Source organism: Carya illinoinensis, chromosome 15 (assembly GCF_018687715.1).
Source record: "Carya illinoinensis cultivar Pawnee chromosome 15, C.illinoinensisPawnee_v1, whole genome shotgun sequence".
NCBI classification, from domain to species: Eukaryota; Viridiplantae; Streptophyta; class Magnoliopsida; order Fagales; family Juglandaceae; genus Carya; species Carya illinoinensis.
Window position 1 is genome coordinate 43,865,425 of NC_056766.1, and position 22,904 is coordinate 43,888,328.

General features: G+C 37.7%; 4 protein-coding genes across 5 annotated transcripts; 1 reads left to right on the plus strand and 3 right to left on the minus strand.

Annotated features, from left to right (window-relative positions):
- Positions 1-121: 121 nt before the first annotated feature.
- Positions 122-3,110, minus strand: LOC122296023 (WD repeat-containing protein 76). Its single transcript, XM_043105405.1, has 5 exons — positions 2,893-3,110; positions 2,194-2,785; positions 1,331-1,737; positions 733-831; positions 122-571 (listed from the first exon to the last, which is right to left on the minus strand). Exons 1-5 carry the CDS (start codon positions 3,024-3,026, stop codon positions 358-360), a joined length of 1,446 nt encoding a protein of 481 aa, XP_042961339.1. The 5' UTR covers positions 3,027-3,110; the 3' UTR covers positions 122-357.
- Positions 3,111-4,919: 1,809 nt separating this feature from the next.
- On the minus strand, positions 4,920-10,085 carry LOC122296490 (ATPase 8, plasma membrane-type). The gene is made up of 14 exons (XM_043106249.1): positions 9,783-10,085; positions 9,283-9,501; positions 9,057-9,194; positions 8,625-8,939; positions 8,204-8,530; positions 7,983-8,102; positions 7,771-7,893; positions 7,548-7,652; positions 7,148-7,457; positions 6,544-7,058; positions 6,292-6,465; positions 6,011-6,193; positions 5,709-5,884; positions 4,920-5,414 (listed from the first exon to the last, which is right to left on the minus strand). The coding sequence occupies exons 1-14, from the start codon at positions 9,834-9,836 to the stop codon at positions 5,318-5,320; spliced, it is 2,856 nt and encodes a 951-aa protein (XP_042962183.1). The 5' UTR covers positions 9,837-10,085; the 3' UTR covers positions 4,920-5,317.
- A 3,044-nt stretch (positions 10,086-13,129) lies between these two features.
- On the minus strand, positions 13,130-13,862 carry LOC122296497 (60S ribosomal protein L39-3). The gene is made up of 3 exons (XM_043106256.1): positions 13,704-13,862; positions 13,481-13,584; positions 13,130-13,359 (listed from the first exon to the last, which is right to left on the minus strand). The coding sequence occupies exons 1-3, from the start codon at positions 13,704-13,706 to the stop codon at positions 13,311-13,313; spliced, it is 156 nt and encodes a 51-aa protein (XP_042962190.1). The 5' UTR covers positions 13,707-13,862; the 3' UTR covers positions 13,130-13,310.
- A 303-nt stretch (positions 13,863-14,165) lies between these two features.
- LOC122296496 (DCN1-like protein 5) lies at positions 14,166-22,776 on the plus strand. 2 transcript variants are annotated; one of them, XR_006238570.1, is made up of 10 exons: positions 14,166-14,518; positions 17,891-17,969; positions 19,515-19,589; positions 19,677-19,713; positions 20,869-20,952; positions 21,069-21,129; positions 21,339-21,445; positions 21,543-21,608; positions 21,914-22,356; positions 22,485-22,776. XR_006238570.1 is itself a non-coding variant. In XM_043106255.1 (10 exons), exons 1-9 carry the CDS (start codon positions 14,446-14,448, stop codon positions 22,319-22,321), a joined length of 678 nt encoding a protein of 225 aa, XP_042962189.1. In that variant the 5' UTR covers positions 14,173-14,445; the 3' UTR covers positions 22,322-22,356; positions 22,485-22,776. The 2 variants fall into 2 exon arrangements, 1 of the variants encoding a protein (XP_042962189.1); XM_043106255.1 differs by having other exon boundaries at positions 14,173-14,518; positions 22,226-22,356.
- Positions 22,777-22,904: the final 128 nt, after the last annotated feature.

Consider the following 22,904-nt stretch of genomic DNA (forward strand, 5'->3'; position numbering starts at 1 on the left):
GAAGAAACAGACTAATAGCTACAGAGTAAACCAATCGACTTCAAGATTTGATATGATTGGAGGTGAAATTCTCAAACATTATTGTGGTAAGAACAAATTTCAGGAGCAGAAGATAACATAATTAAGACAAGACGATATGGTTTCATAGGCAGCCATTACTCATGATAGTACATCTCCACAAGCAACTTTGTTTTTTAATAAAAAAAAAAATGGTCCTAACATTTGAAGTCGCTATGCCTAACAAAACAGCTTCTTGTCGGTTTACAACAGAAGTTCAAGCTACAACACTCTTCTCATGTTTAAGCTAGCTAATAACATCTAGTATGAGAACACTAGAGCAGAAAGAAACTGAGGTTCTTAGCTCGATGTCCACATATAAACCTGACCTCCACTTGTGGCTCCTGCAAGCACCCCAACATTGTAAGGGTGTGCATCAAACCTGCATGGAATTGCTGACATGTGTGGGCTTTGTAAAGTGAATATTGTTCTTCTCTGAGCTGGGGAGATAACATCAACTCCTCTTTTCATGTTGCCGATGAAGACATATGAATCATCCCATCCCCATATTGCTCTGCCCCCACATAAAGAGCAGAAGTTAAAATCTTCTTATTCTTACAATTGCAAGATCAGCATTAATTTGTCCGCAATAATTGGCCACATAAAGAACATCAAGTACATGGTTAAAAAAAAAAGAAGCCTAGTCAGCATCTAATAATCTTGCAAAATTCATACCTGAAAGAAGAAATCCATCTGCCTGTCTGGTTATAATGTTTAATCATTGAATTATCATCGAAATTAGCTCCACTCAGTATACCAACTGTGTCGTCCATGCTACATGAAGACAATCGAAAATTAATTTCGACGGTTAACATCCATCCGTATACAATTCTATTTGAGCTACCTTGGCACCATATGCATGCTTTGGATTCTAAACAACATAGCCAACCCTATCATGCCATAGTGACGAGTACAGCAGAAAGGAGCTTATAAGCAATATATTAAAACTAGCCTTATCTAATGTGTGTTACCTAACCACAGGAAGTTGATAGCTAGAAATCCCAGACACCACTCCATTAGCACTATAAAACAACGGGATAATACGAGAGCTTCTTCTGCGAGTACTTTATGAAGTAATGAACACAATGAACGTTTCAATAACTTCGGAAAATGCTTTGGGATAAATAGCATGTTTTCTTCAGTAAATTGAAACTAGTTATGAAACTAAATGAATCAGAATGCTAAAATAGTATTGAATGAAACCAACATAATATTTCTCGGAAGTGGTGAGGTATTTCATTCAAAGTCGAAGGATTGATACAACAATATGTACCTTGTTGTCGCTAGGGAGCATCCAGAGGGTGAGAAATAAGCAGAATGCACAGCCCTTTTATGCCTTACTTCCTTCAGAGATTTGGGCTTATCTGCACCAATACTTCGCAAATCCCATATACAGGCAGTTCCATCTGAGGAACTAGTAGCCATGATGTTGAAGTTCTCCGAGTTAAAATCTATGGTGTTAATCCTACTTTCATGCAAATTCCACTGGGCTGAACACTTCCCGACCCTATCATCCCAAATATTCAAACCTCCGGGACCCTCACTAAAATACAAACACTTGGCGTCGTCTGACCTTTGAGATAGAGAATATATGGTATCATCAGTAGAATATACCAGATCAAATACCTCCTTCTCAGCATCCATTAGTCGGATAAATCCATCATAACAACTGGTAAAGATCTGCACTTCATTTCAACAAGTATAATTCAGCTCAATTTACATGAAACTAAACACACTATAGAGTTTATGAGCATGTAATTGGGAAGACACAGCTAGAGTATAATGACAATGTACAGGAACTACCGCAAGACTATTGCTTTGTACAATCCAGAGCAGATCACTCAACACAAAAATACAGACCAAACAGATTCTGCATTCGTTATTCCAATTCAAGGGACTCAGGGACTCCTAGAACATGGACAACCTCATTAACCCCTCTCAAGTATGCAGAATTTAAGTAGAATCATTTATCTCAATGAAATCCAATATGAATAAAAATAAATGCATTTGTTCAGAATGTTTACAACCACAAAACATTCACATTCAATCCAGAGATTCTAAATATTTCTGGGCAATCAATTATAAACCATAGCGAACATTTCAGTATTAGTCATGCAATATTCAAATATATATCACCTTTGGCAAACTATGTTTGTGAATCGAAATCCCCGAGACTGGACCTGGATGCGGGTGATACAAATAAACACCATCTTCTTCCTGTACACCAGAATCAACATCCCAAAACCCAACATTCCCAAACTTATTCCCCACTACAATGATTCTTCTGTCGCTACAAGGAAAAAACCGTACATTTAATATCCTCCCCGGCACGACTCGCGCGATATTCTCCGGATCCAGACTCAAGGATTCCAGTTCCAAACAACTCCCACTTTCACGCACACCCTCCATCAAATCCCCACCATTTTTATCTCCAAATTTCTTATCTTCTTTCTTTGAAACTTCCATAATTCTTTCAATCAGTAATTTATCAGACCCGGTTCCACGATACGCATCTCTCACACTAAGAGGGCCCAAAGCGCGCGGCGAAGGCTTCGACGAGGTCGGAGATTTGACAACCTTATCGGTTGCTTCGACAATATCGCTAAGACCTTTGGAGTCAGAGTGATCTGGCGGCATCCCACGCGTACGCAAGGACCGTCGGATAACGATTGGAGCCTCGGTTTTGGGTTTCTTCTCTGGACTCACTTTGTACGATTTGATTCCAACCCTGCCATTAAAAGAACAAAATAAGACATGGATTTTCATTATCAAATGACTATAATGATGGGTGTTCCCTTATCCCAGAATACAAAGATGGGTTTAACTCCATCAAACCTTTGGCGCTTGGAAGCAGCGGAGAGCTCGGCGACCTTGGAGTGGATTTTAAGGGAAGCCATCAGTTGATCATTCCGACGAATATTATCGAGGCGCTTGAGCTCATACTCTGTAAGTTGCTGTGACGACTCCATGGGAGAGGTTGAGAACTCACTCACAGAGAGAGAGAGAGAGAGAGAGAGAGAGAGAGAGAGAGGGTGGTTTAGGTTCTAACTGGGAATTTTAGAATTATTGGGGGGCCTGAATATATGGGGCGGGCGTGGCGGGAAATGGCACTGGCGGGAATAATAATAAGCCACAATTGGCTTGGAGTTGGGACTTTGAGATTTTTCCTCAACTGCTCGAAAATTTTCTCTCTTTTATTACATATAAAATAAATAAAGATATATAGTATGTTTTCAATTCTCACTAATTATACAAAAAGATGATCATTCATTCTCAAGACCAGTTCTACAAAAATATTTTTTTTTGATAAGTAAAAGAAAATATATTAGAACAAGAAAAGGGCAAGGCCCGAGTACACAGGGGGTATACAAAGAGCCTTGCTAAAGGCTAAGAGCTGCGAAGGGCAGCATAAAGTTCAGTAAAAGAAGTGCCATTTAGTACAATAGAGGAAGCCCATAAAACTAAAGTATGGTAAAAGAAATCCCTAAAGCCTTCCGGTGAACGCTCCTTATCCTCGAAACAGCGACTATTCCTTTCGTTCCAGGTGCACCACATTAGGCAAAGAGGCACCATTTTCTAAATATCTGCAACCTGCCCTTTGCCCCGGACTCCTCTCCAACAAGCCAACAGATCAATCACCTTTCGAGGCATTACCCATGCCAAGCCTAGTCTTGCGAAAATGTCATCCCATAAAACTGTAACTACTTCGCAGTGAAGGAGTAGATGATCCACTGTCTCACCGTTATGTTTGCACATATAGCACCAATTCGTTAGGTAGAGGCCACGGCTTCTCAGTTTATCAATAGTCAAAATACTCTCATGAGATGCTAGCCATACGAAGAATGCCACTTTTAAGGGGGCCTTAGTCTTCCAAATACACTTCCAAGGGAAAGCAGTGTAGGGGTGTGCCGAGAGTGCCTTGTTGAAGGAATGTACTGAGAAACGCTTATTTCCTGTGAGTGACCAAAGCATGTGATCTTCACCATCAGCATGTAAATTCGACGCTTGTAGTGCGCTGTAAAAATCAGTAAAGTCTCCCAATTCCCAATCTTGTGCATCTCGGGTGAATCTGACTGACCAATGAGTGAAGGTTGAGTTGTTGTCCAAATTGTCAGCAACTGTGGCCTCTTTATCAGACGCGATTCTGTATAGGGATGGAAAAGTGAGCTTCAGAGCAATCTCGCCGCACCAAGTGTCATGCCAGAAGCTAACTTGGTTGCCCCTTCCTACCACCATTCTGCAGTTAACAAAAAAGGCTTCCCAACCGTTGCGTATGAACTTCCACAAACCTACTCCATAGGCCCCTCTTACTGCGTTGGAACACCAACCCCCCTGTAGGCTTCCATATTTGCTGTCGATAACTTCTACAAAAATATATAAAGAGGATATTTCCAAAAGCTTGCCAATCATACAAAAGGATAATCATTATTCAGACTCAATTTTAGTTAATTTTTCATTCACATATAAGATCTTAAAATTTCAGTTATTTCTTTTGGGTTCATTTGGCTCATATTTTTTTGGTTAAGAAATGATAGTGCATTCGTGAGTGTGTAAGCGACGTGTAATCATTTTTAAAAAAGTAAATAAATACGGACCCATATCAAAATAAATTGATATTTTAATATTAAACTCCACTCTTTTTCAAAGCGACTGCACGGTGATTGTGTACTCCACAAGTGTATGTAACATTACTCTTATTTGCTTTATCATCCTTTATTACTTATATAGTGTCATGTGTTTGGGAGTCTTACTGCTTGTTTCAGAAAATTATCTGGTTTGCGCATGATATTCCAACAAAATGCATAGGCAAATCTGAAATCACTTGTATCCAAGATTGAGGGTATTATCCCACCACAAGAAAATGAAAAATCCATGATCATTCTGTATTTTCATATTAACTACAAATGGTTGTCATCATGCTAAAAGCCTAGAGCCTCGATCTTTTAAGGAGTAATGGCAAAAACGATTAACAATCTCTGCGGAAAAGACAGATCTTGTTATACGAAATATGATTGACAACCATATTTCTGTATAATAACATAATAGCTGCTTTAGACTTCATTCAATCCCTTGGAGTGTATCATTTTTTACCCAATCTCCCAATCAAACTGCAACACATCCCAACCAGCAATGTACCTGTTGTACCATTGATAGTAGAAAATAGAATGAAAAAAAGAAAGATCACGTATAACTTCTTTAACCATCGGCCTTCCTGTTGCTTGTACCATCGGGCAGCTTCTTTCAGCTTTCACAATGTGTTCTAGACTGTGTAGTGTTGTTGGATGGTTTCAATGTCTAGGCCCTTCAGTTTCACCACAGAGTCAACGTGCCCCTTGAGAGTGTGTAGCTCCCTTAGCCTGCAAATTAAAACTAGTTTATGCTAGACATCGTTTTGATATGAGAATATGGCTTTTCTAGTAAAACTAAATGATATTGGAATGCTTAACTACACAATTAACCATGTAGAAGTTGGCCATCATTGAATGCATTCGCAAATACTTTTCATTGTTTTGAACGAGGAATTTGAGTTCGATGGTGGTCCTCAGACAGTATTTCTCATAGTTAGGTAGCGGGTTTTAAATTTCATAAGGTCTAGTACACGTCTTTAGGTATGACTTCAGATGGTGCTGGAGTTTGATTTTGTAATTTACCTAGCAACTTCAGCCCGCCTCTTGGCCTGCTCAGCAATCTCAGACAGGTCCCCATAGTTGTTCTTGTCATTGAATAATTGTTCTGGGGGCTGGAGACCATGGAGTGTACGTTGAGCCATTGCCCATTGTGCCTCCCTCTCACCCTTTCCATAATCCTTCTTTGTGGTGAAAGCAGTCTTCGTTAGGTACATACATGAAGAAAACGAAATTGATTAGGGATAAAAAAAAAAAAAAAAAAAAGGATGACATTGAATAACACTCGGTGAAGTGAAACAACATGGAAATTTTCAGTCTTTAAGAACCTTATTTTGGAGCATGTTATCCCAGGCCTTTCCAGTTAATGCGAAGCGAATAAAGAACTTGAGGACATCAAGAGGGATATAGGTGATGATGCTGTAGATCCATATCACTCCTGCCCATCCCCACCCAACACCATGGATCCTGGCGAATCCCCAGTGTGCATACACAGCAATGACAGTGGCCACCTAATTTCAATAGGTGAAAAATTAAGACAAGATAGAGGAATCATGCACAAGGAAATGACAAGAATGGATTCTACACAGTAATAAATGAAAATACTAACCAGTTGTGCTGCAATAAAGGCAGTGATAAGCAATAAACCAGGGCGTTCAACAAAGGACCAGCTCCTTGATCTAGTGACAAAAATGAGTGCCTGACTAATAATGCTCACTTGAAGGTAGATGGCTGAGTTAAGCTCTTCCAGGCTTTTACCAATGTGTCTCACGCCAAATGTTTCCTGCATTGATTGAACTCTCAATATCCATCTTCCATATAAAATCATTGAAATAATGTAAATTTAGCATGATTCACTTACTGAGAAGAATTCAGTGTCGTGTGCAAGATAGAAGAACAACACAGTCATGAGGGCCATGTAGGTTCCGAGTACAACCCCAGTGGCAAAGATTTCCTTCAACTTCCATGAGTCAGGCAGAGGAGATGGCTTCACCCTGTCCTTAGAGATAGTCATGATAGTTCCATCGTTCAAGATTGCTATAATCAGAACCATGAAAGGAGAGAAGTCAAACTCCCAGATGAGAGCAACAAGCATGAATCCCAATACAATACGTATTGTGATAGAAACAGCATAGATTGTGTAGTTCTTCATCCTCTGGAAGATGGCCCTGCTTGTCAACACAGCACTCACAATTACACTTAAACCTGGCTCTGTCAACACAATGTCTGATGCACTTCTGGCTGCATCAGTAGCATCAGCCACTGCAATACCAATGTCTGCCTTCTTGAGTGCTGGGGCATCATTGACACCATCTCCAGTCATTCCACAAATGTGCTTCCTTTCCTGTAGCTTCTTAACAATCTCATACTTGTGTTCTGCATACCCAAAATTTGAGATGTCAATAGTCCTATAAAATAGAATATCTCTATTGATTTTTATAGATGCTAAATGATAGTTTTATTACCAGGGAAGACACCAGCAAATCCATCAGCCTTTTCAATGAGTTCATCAATTGGAATAGAGGCGATTGATTCATCCTTGCTTTGGCCAAGGAGAGATGAAGAGGGATACATGTTGGTGCCCATGCCAAGCCTTCGACCGGTCTCTTTCCCAATGGCAAGCTGATCACCTGTGATCATCTTGACATTGACACCAAGGTCAAGAGCGTGACGGATGGTTTCTGCACTATCATGCCTTGGAGGGTCAAAGAGGGGCAAGAGACCTAGGAACTCCCATGGACCTCCAGCACTTTCCTTTGTCTTCTCTGGAATAGTCTGAGAGAGAGTATATTCCAATTCGATTCAACTATGATATTTTACGTAAGTATGTCTAAACTCAATAAGTCATAATCTTAACTAATCTACCTGTCGAGAAACTCCCAAGGAACGAAGACCTCGATCAGCAAACTTATCTATGACCTCATGTGCCTTCTTCTTCACATCCCCCTTTAACTCACAGAGCTCAATAATCTGGTACACGAGTAAACTAATTAGGAATCACGTGAAATGTAATAAAAGTTAGTGAAAGCGAGATTTATTGAATATCCTAATTGAAATGCCATAATGGTTCACAAGGGCATTATCTTACTTGCTCAGGAGCACCTTTGCTGCATCTGTTCCAGTTTCCATCACCGTCAATATAGGTGATTGCAGTGCGCTTCTCCACAGGATTGAAGGGCAAGAAATGCACCTCAGTGATCCCTTCTCTTGCCTTCAAATTTCATAGTTAGTACAAATAAATGAATAAAAGGTGAACTAGCACGAAATATGGCCCCCTAGAAAGAGGATAGAATCTTGCACCTCCTTAGGGTCACCTAACATCCCGACAATCGAAGCATCGATGGCATCTTGGTTTTCAACCCTGGAAGCCCTAGCAGCAAGCAAGACTAAAGTGTCCTTATCTACATTCTTTGGAAACACCTGCAGGTACAAATACACGAGTGGTAAGAAATACGATGAAGATGGTTACAAGGACCTTTATCCATTTGGCAAATACTAGTTTGGCCGTTTAAGCCGCCAACCTCAATCAAGTTCTTGTCAACAGTGAGCTTGTTCAGAGTGAGAGTCCCTGTTTTATCACTGCAGAGCACATCCATCCCTGCCATCTCCTCAATGGCTGTCATCCTCTTGGTGATGGCACCTTGTTGTGACAGGCGATGAGACCCAATAGCCATGGTAACGGACAAGACCGTTGGCATGGCAATTGGAATGCCTCCAATGAGAAGTACCAACAGGTTGTCAATTCCTTCTCTATATGCTCTATGTTGGATAGGATACATCACTACAATCTCAATCGCCATGCCGACCGCAATAGAGCAGATACAGAAGTTACCAATGGCTGTCAACACCTGATCGAATAACCAACCACCACAAAAAATTAATCCCAAAAAAGAAAGAAAGATAGCAATATATTTGGGCGTCAATTATTATTAGCAAGTATACCTTTTGGAAGTGACCAACTTGGTTGGTGTTGTCCACAAGGTGAGCAGCTTTGCCAAAGAAGGTATGGACACCAGTTGCGATAACAACAGCCTCAATCTCACCTTGTTTGCAGGTGGAACCAGAGAAGACCTCATTGCCTGGGTTCTTGGTTACTGGTAGGGATTCACCGGTTAGAGAAGACTGGTCGATTTTTAGGGGATCGCCCTCCAGGAGACGGGCATCAGCTGGGATGATATCTCCCAACTTGATGCTGATCACATCTCCAGGTACCAGGATTGCTGCATCTTGCTCAGACCACTTTCCATCCCTCAACACCTACAAATTTCATTCCATATATATTTTCTTAGTGGAGCAGCAAGTGGGGATGTGTGTGTGTATGGATCAACATTTTGTCATGTTTATCTTTAGCAATTAGGTGCAACACATATATACCTTGGTTTTAGGGGCAAGTCCTGCCATCAAAGCTGCTGCGGCATTGCCTGCGTTGTTTTCTTCAATGAAGCTAATAGTGGAGTTGATGATAAGCAAGACAACAATGCCAATAAAGTCTTGCCAATCCGGTGGCTTGCCCTGAATTGTTCAAAGTATTGTCAAGAGAGAGAGAGAGAGAGAGAGAGAGAGAGAGAGAGAGAGAGAGAGAGAGAGTGATTAGTCTTACCCCTCCATTGGCCAAAACAATGGCCATAATTGCAGCACACTCCATGACCCATGAGAGGGGATTCCACATAAAGCCTAAGAACTTGAGGAGCTTACTCTCCTTTTTCTCCTCGAGCTTGTTTGGGCCAAAGATTTGGAGCCTCTTCTGGCCTTCCTCTATTGTCAAACCCTCTCTTGTACATTTCAACTGCTCGAAAACTTCATCAACAGGAATGCGCTCCTACACACAAATGAAGACAATCCATGGAATTAAAGACTTGTTAATGTATTAACTTCAAAAAAGTCGCGAATATAACATTTGCACTGGTAGAACATATGAGAACTGCTCGGTGGCCAAGAATATATACATGTGAAAATAAAGATGAACCATTGACGAATTTGAGTCATACAAAGTGCTTGATCATTATACATCGTACATGAAACAAAATCTAACCAAAAAAGGCCCATATCCAAATGAGAGTCACATAATAGTGGGAGAACAACGTAGGTAATTTTGCTTACAAGATCAACGTTCTCGTTCTTGACATCTTCCAAGGAGATGTTTCCGGAGGCCATGGTGAAAGATGAAAGAAACAAAAGAAGTAAATATCACAAGTGATAGTTCAATAAAGAATGTGATCTATCCTTTTTCTTGCAGGCAGGCCAGAAATCTCCCTTCTCTCTTCTTTCTCTGAGAGAGACCTAGTCTCTATGCCTCCTTGTCCTCCATGGAAAGACACACAGAGAGAGAAGAGAGAAGAGAAAACGGAAGTGAATGGGATTTCTTGTAAGGAAGATGAGCGAGCAGCAAGCAAATGATCAATAGGAGGCCATGCTTTATAACGAACGTTGGAGAGGGAAAAGTGAGGGAAGGAGCTTGAAAGGGTTACGTGCAACCCATGATTGCCCGTTGATTGCTGATGTAATTGACCTGTTACGTGCGACTTCGCATTCCTTGGAAAGGATTCGTTGGTGTCCTTTACTTTTGTTGTGGCTGACCAGAGTCTACGGTCATTTTTGGTTAATTATATTTATAGAGAGATAATAATTTGCATATTTTGAAAAAAAATAACATCTCGGAATTTGGTTGAAAGAAAGAGATCAAGACCCTTCATTTAATTTGTTATCGTTAAATGGTTCTGAAATTTTCATACAAATTGGTAAATAATATATATATATATATATATATATATTTAGTAAACTAATAACCTTCTCTTTATTATCGTAACGAATTTTTAAGGTGAGGAGCCGAGAGCAGGGAATTCATGAAAAAGCAGCTTGAGCTATATTAAGGTATTAACATAAGAAAAAAAAAAAAAAGATTATGAAGCTTATTTACTGTAGTTTTTCTTTCCAAACAAACAAGGGTTAGAACTAGAAGGTCTCTATTGGGACGCCAACTACCATGTTGTGTTCTCTATAATGTTTTGAGTGATTAGATAATAATGCTTTCATGTTTTTTCATTTAGGTTGCATCCTCCATATTTGTCTTCATTACAAGAAAACTGCTTATTTGTGGTAAATTATTTCCTGTTAAAATGAGTTTATTTTTGTCGCATATAATCATTCTCATCGCAAATAATCCATCACAAATACTCATTTTGTTTATAGTGCTTGACACTTTTTAATGCAAGAAACTTGGCACTACTCAAAATAGTCCAAGGGTAAAAGTGACACCAGTTAGGAAAATCTAAGTTAGAAAAAAAAACATAATAGAAAGTGTAAATATACATTAGGATGGTTTTAAGAACACAGTTTTAAAAGAATAATGCTATATGTACATACAACTTTATGCACAATATTATATGTATAAAGTGACAAACCTGTTTTTGTAAATTTTTCTTTTTTAATTTGAATTTAAAATCTCTACAATTATAATTATGTACATAAAACTGTGAATATGCATAACATTTTTCTTCCAAAAATATTTACCTTTTCTGAAAGCTCGACTTCTTGTTCAGGAATAACGGAGTGGTGACTCTGAGAACGATGATTGGTTGAATATCAATAATTCAATTAGCCAACCTGATGGGTTGGAGAAAAAAGTGGAGTTTTGAGACAATGAATTGCTCTATTGACTCGGACAAGTTTCTGGTTTACAAGTAGATTGCCGGCTTAACTCCAGGCATAATGATTATGAAGTAACTTCAATAGTTGCCAGGCGGGTAAGCTCATAAACATGACTTCATTCTTCATGAATCATAACCATCAACCCATCTTGTGAAGAGTATTTGCTAATTTCTTTGGGCATCTTGTAAAGAGTTGATGAACATTGCTTGAAAAGAGGGTTTTCAATTCTTATCTATTTATCCTATTTAATTTGAATGAGTCAAAACCAAACCAGTTTTGAAGTAGTTTTCAAACTGCTCACAGAACTGATTCTATCAACCAATTCTACAAAATTTTTTAACAATTTTAACCGATTCAAAAGGTATTTCTATTCTGGATTCTGTTTGGTGAATTATTTTTCTAACAAAATAGGTAAAACTAAACATATGATTTCAGATTTTCCGAACCTTCCAATTATGAGAGGATCAATGCTCATTAAAAATATACAAAACATATCATGGGAAGATGCCTTCATCCCAGAAAATGAATCTTCTTACCAACAAAAAAATATATAGCAAAATAATGCAGGATAAACTGAAAAAATATTGGGAACTGATTGATCCAATACCCCCAGAGAACATAATCTTCATCTCATATCTAAATTTGAGTAACTGGAAACTGAAGTTCAAAGGCAATAGGCTCAACCAACAATAATCCTTTTAACTACTTTTGATTCCAACACATTGGTCTTTACAACAATCTTGATGCTTATTATTTATCTTGCTCTAGTTCTTCCTAATTTCTTGTTTAACAACTTGGCTAACACCTTGCTGCATAGTTTTGCACATGCATGATCCTTTACATTCATGCCTCTACCATTTGACTCCACAAAAAGACTTGCTTTCATCATTTCCATGCAGATTGACTATCATGATCCGATAGAATCAATCCAACTTCGAAACCATCACTCTAAGATCATGTGTTGACCACTCATGATTTCAAAACCCTAAGACAAAGTAACCTCTTGATGGGTTCTGCCTTAGACCTCAATAAACCACTACCAAAAGCTCATTTTGTCACAGATTAATGCACAAGGAATCAAAATTAAAACCTTAACCTTTCATCTCCTGATGCAATCTTACAATATAATACCAAGACAAGCACAAAGTCCTACATCACCAAGTTTTCTAGAACCTCTCATCTTATCCAAAAAAAAAAATTGGCATGTCTGGTACATGACATGAAGTTCTGAGAAAATATTGAACACAGTTGATTGAACTTCTAAGATTCTAAAGACTATGCACACGTCCATCTAGACTATGATCAAATGCCCCTCTTACACTCAAATATTTTTTGGATAAGTAACTAAATACTTGTCTTAAAATAAGAATGAAGAAAAGAAATAAAGTCAGTACACGAAATTCACCCAATTGCATAATCAAGAACTGCATGAATACATATCCAAACGCTACATCACCAAGCTTTCTAGGACCTCATCTTTTTCTAAATATTTGGCGTATGTCTTGTACATGATATGAAGTTCTGCGAAAATATTGAACACAGTTAATTTTTCTGTGAACATCTAAGATTCTAAAGACCATGCACATGTCCATCTAGACTATGATCAACTGCCCCTCTTACTTACAAATTTTTTTGGATAGGTCACTAAATACTTTTGTCTTAAAATAAAAATGAAAAAAGTAATAAAGTCAGTACACGAAATTCACCCAATTGCATAATCAAGAACTACACCGTATAGAAACTAAATAGCAAAAATCTACTGAAAAAAGAGGGAAAAAAAAGAGCTATAAAAAATATGCTTGAGCAAACAAAAAGTCGAACACAATATTTTGAACGCCAAATAAACTACAGAATTAACAGCCCGATATCAATCAAAATCTCCTCCGAAGTTTCACAACTGATAAATCCAAACATTTCTCAATCCTACCGAGATAAACTAAAGGGCTTAAACAAAAGCTAAAAAAGCCAGGCACATCCAGCTTAAAATCCGAGCTTGGTGCGGCGCCAGTGCCTGCGCTTAGCGTTGTACCTAAACGGAATAAAAAAGAAGAAAATTTATAAGGAAAAAATTGAGTTCTCAAACATTCTACTAACTAAATAAACTTTGTCTAAAAAACTGGATTTACGAAAATTGTCAAAATTTAAGGGACCTGATAGTGTTATCAGTACGCATACGGATCCAGTGAGGAATGGGTCGGTTCTGCCTCATCTTCTTGGCCAGCTTCTTCTTGATCATGAAGGTCTTGTGTGACGGCTACAAAGAAACCCCACAATATTAGCGAAAACAGATAAACAAACGATTTGATAAAGACATAGAGATAGATAGCCAACATCCCTTCCTTCCTTCATTCATTCACTCACTCACTCACTCACCATTTTCGCTGAGGGAGGTCGGTGCCGACGAAAAGAGCTGCAGACGGAAACCCTAGCACGACTCGAAAAAACCTTAAAATTTTCTTTTTATAGTAACGAGCTCTGGTTTTTTTGGATCGGTAAGTTGGGCCTTTGGATTTATTGTAGAATGAAATCGACGTCCGAGTTACGAGTAGTATTGTATTGGGCTTCTATACCAAGGCCCAAGCAGAATTCCCAAAACCCATTAGGGCACCGTTTAAAATTTACACGTAGCATATATATATATATTTATTTTTTTTCTCTTCTGAATATTATTCTATCATCGATACTGCTTGAGACTCGAATATATATTTAATTTTTGCATTTACGGATGTGAATGTAAATATATTTTGACTGAAAAATTTAAGAATGAGGAATTGAGGATCAAAATTTTAGAACTTTTCTCTTTTTCGAAAAATTTAGGAACTTTTTTTCTCAGGAAAAAAAAAAAAAAAAAAAAAAGAAGAAGAAGTTTCGGGTAGGCTTATAATGGAAATCCACTGCGAACAAACACTATAGAAATCCAGTGCTCAGGAAAAAGCTTCTTTTTTGTTTTATCTTCTCCGTACTTAGCAATCCAAACACAATAGAAATCGCTGCAGAACCTTCTCTTTCCCACTTGCTTTCTCTCTACATGTTCGATTAGGGTTTCTGACTATTGTGGTGTCAGATTGGGTCATTCACTCCCACGGTTGTAATTTGTCTGTGAGAGCCTACGAGAATGCCTCGCACATCCAAAAGAAAAGCGGCCCCACCATCCGTCAAATCGTCTGATGCCGTTCCTGTTCGTCCCGGTACTGAAATCCTCCGAAACTTTGTCCCCCTCCTGATTGGTTCCTGAGAAAACGGAGGAGAAGAAAAATAATGAAAATCTTGGAGCATTGAGATGTATTTTGGGCAGTAAAATCTACTAAATTTAGATTCAGAACATTTCTTTAGCTGAGCTAAAATTGCAAAGAAGAGACAAATTTTATTGAAAAGTCTTTTTCTATAAGTGACAAATTACTAAAATTTTGATCTTTACTCCTTATAGTTTTTTGTTCGTTCATAGACTTAACAGAGGATGACTGCATTTTTGCGTGTGTTGGGCTGGTTTTGACTGTATTTTTGTTTTTTTTTTTAAAGTCAATCTAGTATTTGAAGCAATTTTTAGCCGCTGGAAGAGAACGATGGATCTTTGCAGTATGCTGTTTTTACGACCCATCTCATGATTATATGACCCTGTCATTGTTTTTGTGTTCGTTATGTTCGGATATACATGTATATTGTGTCAATGGATTCATAATCTATCTGCACAATTTCTGCTCGGGGCCCATCAAAATAGGCCACATGTAGTTGCGTGTACTACTTGTTTTTCATTCCTTTTCTCTGTTTTTTTTTTTTTCCTCAGCATCAAGCACAACTACCTTGTATGATATTATTATTGATTTTCTCTTTTCTTTTTAAGTTTTATATAGGTGTACCGAAATTACTTTCTTACCCTTCCTATTTATGAGTGAGACTGAGTGTTTTGGAGAATGTCATGTTTATTTGGTTGTGGTACGTAGGATGAGCCCAAAAAAGTTTACAAGCTGATAATAGATCAGGAGTATAATATTTTGAAATCTGCACTGTTACTTGCGTGTTTGAGTTCTAACCTATTCTGTTGGGCGGTTATCTTGAATGATTGGTAGTGTTTGTAGTGATGATTCACGGATTTGTCATCTTATATAGTTTATTCATAATGTGCATGATACCCATACATTGATCACTAGTCGACGATCACCGATTGCACTTTGGGAAACATGATTAAATTTAATTTGGCTAGAGAGAGAGCATTTATTGATATTGATGACGAAGTTAAATATTGTAGTATGTGGGGAGGATTAATATCCAAATAAGGTCCATGGGCCTTTTGGGGCTGGTGTGTGAAAAAACTTAAAGATAGGTTGGGGTATCTATGTGTTAGATTTGATGTGGATGACAGAAATAAGCTCACATTCTGGCATGTTGTGTGGTGTGATGATCAACCTTTGAAGGCAACTTTCCCGGCATTGTTTAGCATCACTTGGTGTAAGGATGTGTTGGTGACAGAATGTTGGTTTATACATCATCGTTTGAGAGGAGGTAGTGAAGATAACGGCTCATTTGGATAGTGAGAAGAGATGAGATGATTTTAGATGAAAGTTAAATAAAATATTATTAGAATATTATTTTTTAATATTATTATTGTTTTAAGATTTGAAAATTATTATAATTTGTGTGGGGATTTGGAAAAGTTGTAACGATGATATGAGATGAAACACTATTTGAATCCAAATGAGCCTAAAATTGGTGGATCCCCTCCAAAAGGCAGGCTTTTGAGGTCTAATATTTCTATCAAGCACCATTCCTTAGTCTTGGCCATTCTTTCCCTTGGAAAACTATTTGGAGAAACAAGACATAATCAATGGTAGAATTCTTTGTCTTGATGACAGCCTACGAGATATTGATGGTGCATGATTTTGAGGAAGAAGAATGCCATAATAATGGACCAGTGATGTATATGTAAGGAGGGTGGCAAAAGTGTTGATCATCTTATTGATTTCTGATATGTAGGGGTGGCAATATGTTATACGACCCGTTAACCCAACACGAATACGACACGATAATAGCGGGTTAGGGTTTAGTCTTAACGGGTTCGGGTCAAAACGGGTTGACCCGTTAAGACACGATTGCTTAACGGGTTAATAACGGGTTAACCCGTTTTGACACGTTATAACCCGTTATGACAGGTTAAGAAAGTTAAAATTACAATTATACCCTTTACCCAAAAGTAAAATTGTTAGAATTTTAATTGTGATATTTTTATTGTTTAGATTGTAATTTTAGACTTGTAGTTAGTTTTATAATTTTTATAGATATTGTAATTTTAACATTTATAGAAAATTATATTAAATTTAATCAAGTCAAACATGTTAATTTCAGGTATATTTAACCTATTTACATAAACATTTTGAAACGAGTCATATTATTTCGTGTTAACCTATTTAGTAATATTTACTAATGGGTCAAAACGGGTTGACACGACACGACACGTTATGTTAATGGGTCGTGTTAGGGTTTGAGATTTTGACACGATAAGCTTAACGGGTCGGGTTAGGGTTTACCTATATAGTATAATATACATGCTTTGACACGACACGAATACGACCCGTTAACACGATTTGACACCCCTACTGATATGGGGAGCACCATACATAGATAGAAGCAAGTGCTACGAAAGCAACAGCAATCTCTACCTACCCCAGTCCATCCCTTCGGCCAGATAATGGCCATTTAAGCACCTCTGGAAGCAGATTTGCTTCATTGTAAAGAGGCCACAACATATGGTGGACTTATGGCTTTTTGGCGAAGTCCACTTGGTAGTCATAGCCACCTAGACAGTCATGCCTAGCTGTGGCTCTTGTATATGTCCCATGTACTTGGCTTCGACTATTTTCAATAAAATTCTTATTTACCGATAAAAAAAAGGTCATAGCAATCTAGAGGTTCGAAGGATGATTCTTTTGAGTTTGATGTAGTTTATTTGGCGGGAAGGTAATACATGAATCTTTGATGATTATGAGTGGGTGGTGTTTGAATTAAGGGTGATTGTGAGTGTAAGTGTGCCCATTTGCTTTCCTATACCGTGTAACAAGCATGTTCTCGTAGATTCTGTTATCTGACATGGTGGTGCAGAAAGAACCAATATGACATGATTGGATGATGAGGATATAGGTGTTTGAGATTGCAATAAGCCAGCAAAGGTCTTATAAGATGTCAATAGGCAAGCACACTCTGTTCTTTGAAGGAAGTGTTAGGAGTGATAAGAAGTTTTTCATGTGTTTTTATATTATTAAGCAGCTTAAGCTGGTCAATGCTTCCACTGAAGTACTTGGTAGAAGCTTTAACAAATTAGCAAGATAAGTGTTTTTGAGAACTTGTTCATTACATAAAGATCTCTAGTAATTAAAGTTCTGACTTATAGCGGAAAGCCCTTTTGTCAATATTGCTTGCTGCAGAGTTTGTTTACCATTGAACCTCTATTAAGCAAAGTCCACGTATTAGCTGCTTAGTGAGTGGCTTTGTCGTCATTAATTGTGCTGTTATTGTTTCATTCTGCAGTATTAAGTGTCCTTAGTGTTCTACATCTTATTTTTCCTCAGGTAAAGCTATATCAAAAACGGTGGAACAGATCGATCGCCTATTTGATTCATATGCAAACCCATCCTTAGGCTTGATTGAGTAAGTGATGTACAGTGAAGTTGTGTTTGTTTGTTATCAGGCTAATTTTATCTTCACAACTGATCATCTAAATGTAGGAATTTTGTCCCCTTTTTTTTTATTTGAGTTGTTTAGTTAGTACCTTTCTTTAATTCTATCAATCTTCAATGTGTACTTGGGAATTCTTACGGAAACAGCAAGGAGTGGTTCATTTGCTTGATAGAAAGTGTAGAAAGTGGGATTCCTCTAGAAACTTTAGTGGGTAGCTGATGGTTTTTTTTTTCCCTGCTTGTGCATTGGCCAGCATAGACCTCCAGTTTCTTGTAAATTGCCAACGTGCTTGTCTTGTGAAATGTGATTTTCTTGTTACTTTCAGTTATTCAGCTTGTATCCTGAACTCTATCCTGATAGCAGTACTGGTCATGATTAATCTTTGCCACATTTTGTCATGTCAGATAACTTTTGCTCTTTTTATGATATTGGAAATGCGTACTTGAGATGCTGCAATATTAAACTGATAATTAGCTCCGATCCAGTTGGATAATTAGCTCCGATCCACCGACTGGGTGACCAAGAGCACAAATGGCATCAACTCACTGAGTATAAGTTTCGTTGCATCAATTGAGACTGAAGGAGTTTCCTGACATTGCCAATGCAACATTCTGCTTGTGAAGAGTTGCCTCTATTCTGACTTAGTAGTCAGTTTTTAACATGCAAGACTTGCGATGCTTGACTTGTCACTAGTTATGCAGGTTTAATGTCTAAAACAATAGATGGTTTGTACTACATATAAGAAAATTGTATATTTAGATTGATGCTTTTTATCTGCTCCATTTTTTGATATCTTTAAAAATTGATGATCTCTGGTCCATTGGGATTGCCACTACCTGGTCACTCTTGCCACTCTGAAATTGGAGTAAATCAACCTCAGGCTCGTATTGCCTTTTTTGGGAGTGTTGTGGTTCCAAATAAATGAAACCCTACTCTAGAATTGGCCAACCAATCCTTTTCATCTGTGCCATAGTCCCATATTTCTTTGAAGAATATTGTTTGCATTATTTAAAACTGTGAAAGTATTAACTGTACCTTGAGAATGTGGGCCAAAGTTTTTGTAAGGGAAGACATTTTCCAGTTTCTGTTTTAGTTTTCCTTTTGTTCTTGGAAAGTAGTAGGTATTTCCTTTTTATTTGGGCTTATGCCTATTTCTTGGGAATAAAATCTTTTATTACTTAAAAAAAAAAAAGAAAAAAAGAAAAAAAGAAAAGGTATTAACTGGACCTACTGCTTCACAGGGTTAAGTTTGCTTTATTAACTTTTTTTCCTCATTGTTTGATGATTTGTTTTTTAATTTATTACATGATATAAACAAAAGGTGCTGGCACATTGCCATTTTCATTCTCTGATGAAGACTGTGAATTTATGATGATACATAAATAATCCAAATCAACCACCAAATCAAGGAACTGATAGTGACATGAATTGATGTATTGATATTATGATTGTTCATTAAAGATGCATCACTAAATAGTTATTGATTTTTCTCGTGCTCTTATTTTGGTTGAACAGTCCAGAAGGAATTGAAACACTTTGTTCTGATGTGGGAGTGAACCATACTGATATTAGGATACTGATGCTTGCTTGGTATGTTGTTTTTTTAATACATGTCCATACTTGATTCCAATTTATATTCTAAGGTTTATTATTAATTTGTCTGTCTGCATTTGACAGGAAAATGAATGCTGAAAAACAGGGCTATTTTTCAAAGGTAAGCTGATAATTGCCACTGCTGCCGCTATTTTACTACTGAATATATTTACAAGTGTTTCCATTGCCAACTCTATGATATGTTCCGATATAATGAATGCATCTTTTGATGGCTGATGAATCCACACAAAAATTATGTGCAATCATATGTTTAGCAGATGATGTGCTGTAGGAATTTCTATGAAGGAGATCTACAAAGCATATTGAGCCCCCCAACTTAGGAAAAGAAACTCTTAATTGAAACAAATACTCTCCCACTCTTTATACATCAGCCTTTTATAAATATCTCATCCTTTGGAACAAGTGAAATTAAACAAAACAGAGAAGTTCTAGATTTTCTCCCAACATCAAGTACGCCTACATAAAACTGTAAAATCAGTCTCTTTTCAAGTTTTTGGATATCCAAAGGGAAAGCCAAAGATAAAAAAAAAAAAAACTTCCATACCTCTATTAAAACCATAAAAGATTAACGTTCCTCACAGAAGAAAAAAAGAATCTTTAAGAAAAAAAGAATCTTCATTCATATTGAGTAGAGGCACATCATTCATTATTGAATGAAGAATTTATATATCAGCTGATTTATAGTGAGTATTCAGTTCAACATGTCTGTCCGTGAATTGGCAATTTTTTATGGCTCATGGGGGAACCAAGAATTAATAATGGATTATAGAGGACCTAATTGAGAAGCACCAACTAGGACTTGTAAGAGCTCCAAAGTATTGCTTACACCGTTCTAATTCTGGGGCATACCTGGAATCCTTACTTGCTTCCTCAGGCTTCTGGTGAGTGTTAGAACATCCTGCAATGCCTAGGACAGATGACATTCTATCCTTGAGGTGACTCTCATTTCACTACCATGAAAGTGTTAATAACTCATACTACCTACGATACAATCTAAAAGTGGTTTGAGTACCATTTCATTGTTTACTTGGAATGCCTAAACTGCTGTTTATGTCTTTCAAAACTAGTTTATACTACTCCAGGAGTCTGTTTCCATATTTCCAAGTTTTCTTTTATTTTTGGGATCTTTGTGTGACCTACAGCCTTGGCATACGTGTTCCCTGTACTATTCTTTTGATCAACAGTCAAAAACTTGAATTCTTTATATAACAATTTTTACATCAAAATATTTTATCAATATTCCTCTATTTATTAGGATGAATGGCGAACAGGACTAAAAGCTCTAAAGGCTGACAGTCTAAATAAATTAAAGAAAGCACTCCCAGCACTTGAGACACAGGTATTATCTTCTTTCGGGCTCACCTGGAATAGTTATTTTCAGATACGGCATCTAGTGCTTCTGAAGGGTTAGAAAATGGACAATGGTACCGATCTTGGTTTTTATTGATTGAATAGGTGATGATGCCACCAAACTTTCAAGATTTCTATGCTTACGCATTTCGATACTGCCTTACAGGTGAGCTTGATCTTGGCAGTTATCTGCTTTCAAATTAATGGATACACCCTTTTTCTCACAATAATGCTCTGTTATCTCTCTCTCTCTCTCTCTCTCTCTCTCTCTCTCACACACACACACACACACACACACACACACACACTCAGATGCATGAATGCGCAACACCCACACATTTTTTTTATCTGATCTGACATGGATGACATCTTCAGAAGAAAAGCAAAAGTGTGTAGACATCGAGACAATCTGTGAATTGCTGAATCTTGTTCTTGGTTCCCAATTCCATGCCCAGGTTAATTCAATGAGCGAGTATCTAAAGGTTGGTTTCTAGTATACAGGGACGTAGGCCCCAGAACCTTGTGTTATTCTAACAATGGTTTCATGATAAGTTTTGTGATGTGTGGACTTTCTGCCAGTTCCAGAGTGAGTACCGGATGCTAAATATGGATCAGTGGATGAACTTCTATCGTTTTTGCCATGAGGTATGCAAATTTGATTTTTCTTTTTTCTTTACATTCATATCCTTCATTATATTTTCTTTTTTAAATCTTTGGGGGCAGTTTAAACCACCGAAAAAGGTAAGAAAATAAAACCACTATTTGTTGTGATTTATTCTTAGTTTTGACTTTACTTGTAAGTCTGTAGTGTGGTGATGCCCTTTGCTGTTTTTATGTCCGATGCTGCTCAAGAATGGGCAACATCATGTTATGCTCAAGAATGTCTTGTCTTCAATCTTGCAAAAATGCATCCTCTAATACTATAATGTGATGATGTTAATTGGTGACAGGTATAAACCTTTTTTATAACCCCTACGGGTTGGCTGAAGTGGTAAAGGTCTTGGGCCTGGGGGTATGCTCCCCTTAGGTCTACGGCTCAAATCTCCTAGGGTGCAAATGATCTCTAGGGGCCATTGGACTGGGGGATTTTCTCCTTGAATTACCCGATGTGTACTTGCAGGAAACTCTTTGCCGATAGCCTATGCACCCCTAGGATTAGTTGGAATGCTGTTCCTGAACACCCGGTGCCAATCAAAAAATAATCAACCCTTTTTATTCTGGTGCTTTTAGATACTGAACCCTTTGTCTTTGTTTTTTGGCAGATAAGTTTTCCTGATCTTCAAAACTATGATTCCAACCAAGCTTGGCCCTTGATTCTTGATGGATTTGTTGAATGGATGAGAGAAAAGCAATGCTAATTTCAGCACCGTTGATTATATAGAGCACTGGGGTGGTAAGGATTTATTCTTTTCTTTTCTTTTTCCAAAATCAGTTGATATTCCAGCAGCTGGCTTTCAAAGTTGAAGAGAAGCTGAGTAAGGATTTGTGTTTTTACATAAAATTGCTCCGATTGATCTGCAGGATGTTGCAAAATTTGATTCTGAACTAACAAACCGATGGTATGATACCTACAACATCAAATGAAGCCGCTTCCCACAAAGTTGCACTGTTGTGATATACTCTGGAGATTCTTCAGGCATTTATATTACATTGTTCAAGTTTTGCAGTCTCGTTTCTGTAACATCTATATTTTACTGTCATATTTTTTTTTCCCTTGATGCTGTTGACTGGGCTATAATTTTTTAGTTGGACATGAGCTATACACGATTTCAGAAGAGTGATTCAATTAAAAAGGGCTAACCTTCTCGGCTAAGTCGTTCTCTAGATCTTTGTATATTTTGTTCACGAGGCCAATTACACAGAAGCTTGGCCTGAAGCTCCCGCTCTAACCTAGCCTGGTTTTGGAAATAAGTTTGGATTGTTCATTTAGCGAGTCGAGCG